Source organism: Macrobrachium nipponense, chromosome 39 (genome assembly GCF_015104395.2).
Source record: "Macrobrachium nipponense isolate FS-2020 chromosome 39, ASM1510439v2, whole genome shotgun sequence".
Taxonomy (NCBI): Eukaryota; Metazoa; Arthropoda; class Malacostraca; order Decapoda; family Palaemonidae; genus Macrobrachium; species Macrobrachium nipponense.
Genome location: NC_061099.1, coordinates 1,686,468 through 1,696,908, shown reverse-complemented (window position 1 = coordinate 1,696,908; position 10,441 = coordinate 1,686,468). Strand labels below are relative to the sequence as shown.

Here is a 10,441-nt window from a genome sequence, read left to right as displayed (position 1 = left end):
CCAAACGACTATATCCAGACTTTAACGAAGGTACAAAGAAGTGAGACTGAAATTGCATCCTGTATTTATTTGTTTTTAAGTCAATTACTTTTGATTTTAAGTAAATTACTATTTTATTCAAAGTTACACAACTCAGAAGTTTTGTTTTACAGATCCTGTTAGTGAGTGGGAAGGATATCAAGGTACTGTGTGGCAGCTGATTTGCAGTAGTATTTTTAGATATGAAAATATATAGGTATCCATCACTTCATGTCTGGAATATTAGGCTAACATTTATAATTGAAATATTGGTTTACAACCAAGTAATTTCAAGTGAATAATTTGCTCTTGCAAATTATGTTTTTAAGTCTTCATTAACTTGATGGTACTAGACTTATGTACAATTGAACGGTAAGAAGGCAGATGTCAAGTGACATATACCATATTTTTATATTTATATACTGCATATATATTTTTCTCTTATTATATACTGGATATATATTTTCATTTTTATAAGATTTGAAATTTTCCATTCACTTCCCTTCTAATATCAGAAAATAAAATCATGCTCTTGGTATGTAGATATATTTATCGGTTTGATTTTAGAGATCTAGTAATTTACACCTACCTGTATTTACCTGTTTTTTCAGAGGGTAGTCTCTCATCGAATCCTCCTATGACACTAGTTGAGGCATTTGTGTCTCCTGAAGTTGACAGAGAAGATTCAGTTATTGTGCCTCCTAAAAGATCCAGGCCATCTTTAGATGAGGATCCCACCATTCCAATTATCACAGTGAGTCGTCCCACTTCAAGTGCACCAGGTGGACAGCCAAACACTGGTTCAATGGTGGGGTTGGCTGTCAATGCACCAGCAGGAATTGCAGCTGGTGGATTGTCGCAAGCTCTTACTACTGCTATCAAGTGTTGGGATCTCCTTAATTCTTATGAACAACTTAGGGCAGGTAAGAAATACATAACATTTCTTAGGTCTGAAAAATTGCTGGTGAAACACTGTGTTTTATGTGTTTTTTATTTAGTTGTGTTAAATGGTTGTACAATGATACACTACTGCTAGAAGTTGATTATTGGTTATTGTCAACATTTCAGAATTTGTCCGTTTACTGGATAGCCTGGGTACAGACCGTTGGTGGTGGTTACGGGTATTCAGAACAGATGTCCTGATATACCAGGGCAGATTAGCGGAGGCTGCAAGAGAACTTCGTCATACACTAACTCACCGAGGTCCACAGATGCCTACTACTTTCATCAGCACAAATCTGAAACTTGCATCAGTGTTGTATGCTCTTAATAGCCTCTCTGTAAGTACTACAAAATGTATTTTACATTTGGCTTCATTGGTGATTTTGGTTAGAAATAAAAAGTTTCATTATGACAAAAGTTATTTTCTTGTCTAGTATTTTAAGATTTTTGCTAGTGCATTACGTCTCCTTGCTGCCAGTACAGTAATTGTTACCTAATATACAGTACTTGTACTATTCTGTAAATTACAGCTGTTAATTTTCATGGAATTTTTTTAACACGAAAGTTGAATTTTTAACACAGTTGAACACTTCTTAACTCACATCACAAAGCATCATGGCGTAATCATTAATAAATAGTACTTTTTTCTACTGGGACTCCTCTACAACACTTGATAGTAATTAGGATTGGGTGTCATGTTAATGTAAAACTATTTTTTGTGACAAGAGTGCGGCTGAGGCAGTATTAGAAGTGGTGAATCAACTACCGGGGTGGGTGCCTGGCGTTGGTGGACTAGCCACAGATCTGTGTGTTTCAGCATTACCTGCCAGGCGTCATTTGCATGTACTGGCGCTTACTCGACCACAGTGTCTTCAGTTTGCCACCACTCTTCTTATTCACTCTCTCCGTCAAAGAATATTTGTCGACAAGCACTCGGATGATCTCTGCATGGGTTATCTAATAACCCTCCTTCAGGTGAGATCCACTAATATGTAGTTGCTATTTTCAGTTATTTTGCCCTTCATGTATATGATGAATCAAGAAGATTCTTTGATAAACTGCTGATATTGAAAATATAAAGAGACTTGTTATTTAGGAATGTATGTAAGGTGAGATGGTAAGGCAAGATTTAGATCCAAGTACTAGTTTAATGAATCTTCTTTAGTTCCAACATATGACTTTAGGGCTATTGATAGATATAATTGCCAAAAGCTATTGTCACAATAACCGAATGGTAATCAAGTTCTGAATGGTAATCAAGTTCTGTATACTGATGACCATGAAGAAGCATATTGATTAAGATGGTTTAGCTTATAGAAATACTAAGTTATGTTAATTAAAAATTTTAGTTCAGATTCTATACTACCATGGGAAGTGTGATACTGATGGTTATTTTAGTCTAATAATCTTTTACAATTTCTTTTATCCCCTAGTATGAATGGCCGAAATACATCAATATATTTGAAGAAATCTTGATTATAATTAGAAAGCTTGGAGGTTTCTCTTATCCGCTGTTCTACAGTTATGTTACTACGCCTGATATCTTGGAAGAATTCATGTACTTAGCCATCAAGGATGGTGGAAGTCTACAGTTGGATATCATACCTATTAATCATTCCAATAAGTATGTAACAAGATGCTTTGGTGATCTAAACTTTCAATTATAATACGTACTGTTGATGTACAAAGGTTTATGATCAGTTACTGATATATTTCATTTTTTTAATGAATTGTTTTTTCTTAAGTGTTTAGAAAGAAGTTTATTAATTTTAAAGGTGGATTTATTAAAATTAAAAACTGATGAACTTTCAGGCAACAGCGCACAATATCAACCCGAGGAGTTGACAGGGACCTGAAGCATGACTTTAAAATGGGAATGAAGAAACTCATGCTGCGCAGTTCGGAGTCAGTAGAGACTAATATTATCACGTTCTTGATACGGGAGGGGTCCTTAATTCATCAAAATCTCATGTGAAGTAAAGTTTTTAATCTAATCTGAATTTGTTTGATGTTTCCTATGAGGTTCAGGTGTGTATGAAGGTTGGTTGTCCATTGGTAAAAATGAAACTTTTAGTTTGTTTCATTCCACCTTGTGATGGAAATATTCAAGTATTTCTGAGATCAGTTTAATGTTTATAGTACCTTTACCTTTTGTGAGGGTTGATTCTAATCATCCATTATTTGATTTGCCAGTGGCATATACCAATCACTTTTATATTGGTATTTTTGTCGCAGATAATTTTAACATGAAGATTAATGTTATATTTGGAAAACAAATATAACATTAACTTTATTCGTCAAGCTTTCGGAATATAGGATTATGCTGAGATGGCATAATACCATTAATGTGATCCATTCAAAGAAGAAATTTATATTGTTAAAGTTGTGATGACAGTACAAATTATTACTTCCAGTGATGATAACATCCACAGTACCCCATTCAGTTATTATTAACCTTCTCATTTATAGCCAAAGATGTCTTCTATTTTCTTAAGTGATTCTGTTTGATAATAAACCACAAAACTGAGGGGTTCATGAACTATCTTTTTATAATAAAAATATTAAACTATACAAGCAATCATGTTCATTTAATTGTAGTATCACATCACAGATCTTCCATAACCCAGTGGCCATGCCCATGATATTCAATAATTTACTTTGTAGAAACTTACGTAGATCTCTTGATTAATGTCTTTACCAAGCAATCTTATAATAAATATTTTATCTCAAATTTTACTGCTCCAGTTCTTAAATGTTATCAATCGAATTATGCCATGCATTGCTCTTGTCTTTTTATGTAATTTATATTTAAATATTTTGCATTTGTTATGGAAGTCATGTTTGCTTTTGCTAATGTTATCTTTGAGTGGTTAGGAACGTATCTCCACTAAACCATTTTATATGTTTGTTATGTGATTGATTGCATAATAATATTACTCAAAAACCTATCCCTATTGTATAGCAAAAATCACCTGTAATGCTTTTGTGAAATCTTGTCAGTTCAGTATAATATGTTTTAAGTTATAAACTGACTTTACTTTTGTTACTTTAGTAGGTTAGGTTTTGAATAAATTCTGTCTGAAAGTAGTTGCTGTTATAGAAATACTTGAACAATGTCTGGAAAAATAATGAGCCATTTTGCATTAGTCTCTCAGTCCACAGACATTTTTTCAAATATTTATGTAAACAGAAACTATTTTCAAGCAGAATTTAGTTATGGTCTTGATTCATTTATATGATATATTTCAAGAACTTTCTTTTATTCTGAAATTTATGTAGCACTTTTACTGACCATTTTTGAAAAACTTAAATGTAAATGGTGGCAAAACTGCATAAGAAAATACCAACCCTTCAGTGTTTCTTGTTTCTACTGCATGATGTTTTTAGACGCTGCAGTTCATCTTCCAGAGTTACTTTCAAGGACAACTTTGTTTGAAGGTCTCTTGCCAAGATAGGTTCCAGGATGAGACGAGTTGCAGGCTTAAGGTTCACGGACTTCTTTCGCTGCGATGCTGCTTGCTTTTCTGATAGTGCCTTTCGCTCTTCCTTTTTCTGTTATTTTTGAAAGGAGAAATTATGTATGTGTAAGCTACTTTACGCATTTGATAATTATTGTTAGGGTGAGGATAATTAGATAGTAAAGGAGTGCAGTGTTTGGTTTTTATGCAGAAATTACCATATCAGCAGCCTTTCTTAGAGTGTAATTGCTGTAAACATTGAATGAGATACTGTATTTTTTTTCCCGATATTTTTCTCGTTTTTCATTCCTTTACTGTATGCTGTATTTTGCATTAAAATGTGTGCTTTGTTTCTAAATCTATATTCTGCATTGGTTTTAAACTTGCTTTTCCAAAAATAGGATTTTTTCAGCTTACCTGCTGTAACTGCTGTTGAAACTGAGAAACAATTTCCTCAGCTTCCTTGACCTGACTTGATAACTCTTGTTGTTGTTGCTGGTGTCTAACTATCAGTGCTTCAGTTTTCTTCAAGGCTGCTCTGTGTGCTAGTATAGAACTTTCCTGAAAATACAAATGTTGTGTATAATACCATAATGATTGAAATTGGTTGTAGGATGAATGGATATATCATTGTTTTTCTACTATTAGTCTGCAAACAAAGTAATACTGTATAGGTTTTGTGACGGAAAAGTCTTGTAGGAGGGTAACCGTTTCCCAAATATTATAAGGAAAATATAAGACTTCTTAAAATGTTTCAAAGGCTCTCTTAAGCTTGAGATTACGTTATGTCTTCCATAGACGCTTTTTGTAAACAAAACAGAATCTTATTAAGTTTATGGTTTAAGTGAATTTGTTTGTTCTTTATAACCCATTAATTTTCATTGCCTCATTTGTTAAAGAGGAGACCTGGAAGTTCTAGTCTATGATAAAATAAGAGAGGGAAATGGCACTCAGTTACAGCTTTGTGCTTCCACAGGCAGATAAATAATTGGTTTCCTTTCTTTATGTTTATATTTTGACATACTACATTTTTGTTATTGATTTGATATTGGTACTTTTTTATTTGTTTTTTGTATTAAACTGTGTTTGCTTGCAGATAGAGCACAGAAAAGGAAAAGTAATGTTCAGTTAGATGTACAGCTTTTTCACTTTGCTCTACATATCAGGACTGGCAGCTTGGCTGTCATCATGTCTGTAGTGAACTCTAAAAAGATTGTACTGGTCTAAGTAGAAGTTTTGTGCACAAAGTTATATCAGTCATGCTCTAAGTTAGGCTACTTTCTGGCATGTGCAGTTTCAGGAACTTTAGGTTAGAATTGCAGGACAGTAACTTACCTGAATAAGTTAGAATTGCAGTTATTGTGCTGAACTGTAGCAATATAAAATTACCAACTACAAACTTACTTGAGTAAGTTAGAATTGCTGTAGTATAGTGCTGCACAATAATATTTTAAACTTACCTGAACTCCTGTTTCCTCAGTGAAGGATTCAGTTTCCACCACTAGTCGCAGCATTTCTGCAATGCTAACCTGGTAAAACAAAATTGTGTACAAAATTGTCTGCTTTGATTTTTTTCAGTAGAACTGTTACTGTAAAATTAGGAAAAGATACAGTTGAAAATAGAGTAGCAGCATTTTGGTGGAGTACATTTCAATTTCTAATCACTTTGCCTTGATAAATAACTTGTAAGTGATTTTTCATAGTACCAAAGATGTGTATGAGGATAAAATACAGTTATATAGGAGAGTTAAATTTATATATCATACCTGGTCATCAATGGCATCTTGCTTTCTTTGTAGATCTTCCTCTAGCTGTTGCTTTTTTATGGCTAAGCTGAAGTATGCTGCCCTTGCTTGTTGCAACTGTTCTTGTACTTGAAGCTGCTTCTGTAACAGGTTTTCAACGATCTGCAACAACATTGCAGTATTTCAGAAATAAAAGTACAGTTGTCAGTTATTTCAGTGGTAATCACAGAGATTGAATTATTTAAAAATAGATTTCATACAGATTTTTGTGACAAAGACATATTTAAAGTTATGTTGCATTTTTTTTTATCACAGTGCCGTTAATGGTATGCTGTATCTAATTAATGTTATTGTCACAATGCTTCCAGGATCACCAGTTTTTCCTGGAACTGTGACATTTTGCATATCATGACTTTTTCTTCTTCTTCAGTTAATGCATTTTTACCTGACGAGTAAAACTTATGAGTCTTCACCAGTTTCTCTTGATTATTATATCTCATGTTGAAAGTTAAAGTTATTTTCCATCTCTGAGGGCCTATTGCTGAATAAGAGCGCTATACCTCACATTCCATAGGCTAGTAGACTTGTCTTCTAATTCTTACAATCCCCAAGTACTCTACTGGACCATTAAAAACATGCAAACACTTTAAAACACTCAGACAGGTGTCTCCCCTTAAGTAACAATTCAGACATATAAGTAATGTTATCCTAAGAACATCTTGATGGCAGCGTGTTTATTTAATGAGTGTATAGGAAACCTTGTACATACTCTGAAGAATTAACCAAATGCCTTTACATATTTTAAAGAATGGTTTAGTTTTCAGGAGGAAGTACCATAACTTTATTAGTATATGAAACAAATAGTCTTTAAATGAATTTCAACTGAGATATCCATTTTGTATTTTTTGTTTCATATTTTATTGCTGAGTTGTTTAATATAGTACTTAATATTACTAGACTATTCCTTTGTATGGCAATCATTTGAAAGTTACACTTCATAAATACCTACCTCTTTCTGATTCTTCTCTGGAGGTAATGCTGAGAAACTCCTCTTTACCAGATTTCTTTGTTGCTCAATCAGCATGTCGAGTGCCTGGTATGCCTGCAGTATAGCACAGTGACATTAGAAAAAATACTCTTGCATCCTAATGTAATTGTAGTACACATTTTTATGCTTTCTGTTCCTTTCTTCTTTACAGTCAAATACATTTTGCAGTTACATAAGGTAGATCAGTTATTTCAGATGTAAATATTGACCAAGTTTAATGAGAGCAAAGGAATCAGATAAATGAAAAGTAAAAAATAACATTGCCTGTGTGCAAAACTTTGAAACCTTGATAGAAAAAAAGTCTGATTAAATCACTTGTATGATAAAATTTTTGTTATAATATAGTCAAAACTAATTTTATCTTTACCTGAGCAGCACCTTGTTCAGCTTTAGCTTTGGATTCTTCCAGTAGCAGCCGGTATTGGAGTTCCTGCGCCGAAGCTGCTTGGTCAGCTTCCAGTAAAGCAGACCTGGCTTTGTTTGCCTCTGCTGCCCAATCTGTGTGTCCCCCATCATCATCGTCATCATCACCATCTTCTTCACCATCTTCACTCTGTGGTGTAAATAAAAGGTTTTCAAAGAACTTTTTGCTCATACTGGTTATTTATAGACTACTAGACATGTACTTTATCAAGTATTGTGGGTTCACTGAGCATTTGGGAAGTGATTCTTAAAAAAGGTACAACCTTGAAATGTGGTAAAATTAAAATTAAAAGTAGGTTTTTAGTGATAAAACCAGATTATTATGCTCTCTTTCTTGATGTGCATGCATCAGGTGAAATACTAACTCATAAATACCTTTATCTTCCATAAGATTTTAGGCTGAAATAAGGAGTTCCTTCCCATTTAAGGTTGCCATAGGACACTTGTCTGATAACCACATTTCAAATTTTCCTTTTGAAAATCAGTATTCCTGTAGTTTCTCACTTCAATTTCTTACAGTAAAACTATGAAAGAATTCTCAAATCCAACATTGCCTCCTTACTAAAGGTCTTTTCTACTTTGCCCTGGACTCTCTTGAACTTCCTTGCATGGTGCTTCCTCTTTGCCTTTCAATTGATGTTACCAAAGGTATTTCTCAAGAGGTGTCTGACTTTTTAGTTGCCAGTACCACTTTTATACAGCATGTTCCAGTGTCCATGCTCCACAAATTTTATTATGGGAAGATGGAACTAGTTTCTTTTGCAGTTCTGGAATCTTACAATCTTTTATGCCAGACACCACAAATTCCTTGGATTACAATCTTTGATTGCTTTTAACTGGTTTGCAGCTGGTGCAAGAAGATAATCCTATTGTTAAGACCTCAGGTTTGTTAGCCATAAAAAATACAAATTGATTTAAAATTTGTCATATTTCCTGTAATTTTAGGAAACAAGTATTTTTACACCTTATTTTTCCTTTCATTCCATAACGTTTCTTGCAGTAACAGATCTCATCTTTTGTCTTGAAAAATAAATCCCTAGAAGACAACACTAAAACAAAGGACAGTACGTACCTGCCTCCTTCGTTTCAGGCTCACAGCAACACGGAGTTCTGCTTTCCTGTGCATGCGAGCCAGGCGATACCTTTCCTTGTATAGCCTTATGACCTCACTCATCAAAAGACTGCGTTCACCATCGCGTCCTGTCCAGAGCATTGTGAGAATTAATATGGATGAAATAGAAGCTTGTCTTTTTATTCTTTATATTTAGCTTTACTTACATCAATTTTTAATAATGGAACCACAGTAAGGAATGCAGGTAAATTGGTAGCATACTCTACCTTACAATTTTGTAATAGAAAGAAAACTATGCAAATGAATTACAAAACTTGTAATTTTTACCTATACAGTAGTACTATGTATGTTTTGCTTAATCAGACTACCATTTTCTCCCTCAACACGGTACATTTATTCAAAATGGGTACTTACTTGTTAAACTTATTTCTTACCCTGAGGTATCGTAAGAGTTGGTGAAGGGGAAACACTGGATTGCTCCAAATCAAAAGAATCATATTGATATTTTGACTGTCCTGGTGGTGAAGGCGAGTCCCCCATGGCTAGTTTTGGTAAAGAAAAGATGAAAATTATTTATACTTTTCATGTACCTATTTTATATATAAGCAGTCGAATAAGGGTTATTGTATTATATATAAGGTGTCATGTAAGGGTTATGATGTTGACTGCATTTTTACAAGGTAAAAATTAATCATTAGCAAAAATTCAAACACTTGAGATTTGAAAGAAGGAAATAACATTTTTATAATACAATGAAGCTCCTCTTATAGAGCTGATTGATTTTCTTGGGTAAGTTGCTAGACTACAACAGAGGCTTTGTTGATTAGGTTGTCAAGCTAAGATGTGCCTTCAATGGGTATGTTGTCAAGCTTCAGTGCAGACGAGGATGGCCGGATATACCAACTGTTGAAAACCCATTACGCCTATGTTGACTTGAGCAGTGTATTGTAAACATGGCATTAAATAACTGATGTAAACTACCAAAGTGAACACGGGTATTGCGCTATCAACCTCTTTCCATATATCTCCCCTCCCCCCCCCACACACACACACACATATATATATATATATATATATATATATATATATATATATATATATATATATATATATATATATATACAGCATATGGTTAGTCACTCTTAATCTAAACAGCCTACTTATGGGGAGGAGTTTCATGGAAACATTACCTAAAACTTCAAATCTTGTCCATAAACGGCTCCGAAATAAATTGTGCACTTTACAGTGAGCATTGAGAAAACGATCAATTTCTCGTGTATCTTTTAGCGGTTAAATAATTATTTGAATACTGTACCTTTCGCGTTGCAACTTGCTCGAGCAGGAGAAACATGTGTCGGTTAGATCCTGGTGACGTCATTACAGTGCGTGTAAACGTTGCCATGGAAACGCCTGTCAGTTGACGACAGTTAGTGCGTTCGTTTTTAAATGAAAGACAATTATCAACATTTTACATCACTAAAGACTATTTAATTTTTTAGGATCATCATGTTATTTGCAAACAGACTTACCTGTAGTAAATTCTGTAGCTCTTTTCCCGTCCATTTACATAAATAATTGTTTCGATGAAGTATAGTCTGGAAAAATTCACTCGGAATGGACTGGATGTTGATGTTCATTGTTTTCTTTTGATATTATAATAAATGTAATTCTTAAAATTGATTTATATCTTTTATTAATCATACCTACGTCTGGCAGTGTTGCAGGTCTTGGGTGT

General features: G+C 33.8%; 2 protein-coding genes across 2 annotated transcripts in view; one reads left to right on the top strand and one right to left on the bottom strand.

Moving 5' to 3' along the window:
- Positions 1–2,954, top strand: part of LOC135210004 (integrator complex subunit 10-like) — a 73,487-nt gene extending 70,533 nt beyond the window's left edge. The window contains 7 exon segments of the mRNA XM_064242765.1: positions 14–30; positions 153–182; positions 630–941; positions 1,087–1,298; positions 1,687–1,935; positions 2,394–2,584; positions 2,773–2,954. Coding sequence (XP_064098835.1) covers positions 14–30; positions 153–182; positions 630–941; positions 1,087–1,298; positions 1,687–1,935; positions 2,394–2,584; positions 2,773–2,935 — 1,174 coding nt within the window. The 3' untranslated portion in view covers positions 2,936–2,954.
- Positions 2,955–3,648: 694 nt separating this feature from the next.
- On the bottom strand, positions 3,649–10,082 carry LOC135210005 (differentially expressed in FDCP 6 homolog). The gene is made up of 9 exons (XM_064242766.1): positions 10,022–10,082; positions 9,141–9,248; positions 8,707–8,834; positions 7,579–7,764; positions 7,173–7,265; positions 6,185–6,325; positions 5,879–5,947; positions 4,836–4,979; positions 3,649–4,512 (listed from the first exon to the last, which is right to left on the bottom strand). Exons 2-9 carry the CDS (start codon positions 9,244–9,246, stop codon positions 4,312–4,314), a joined length of 1,068 nt encoding a protein of 355 aa, XP_064098836.1. The 5' UTR covers positions 9,247–9,248; positions 10,022–10,082; the 3' UTR covers positions 3,649–4,311.
- Between the last annotated feature and the right edge of the window lie 359 nt (positions 10,083–10,441).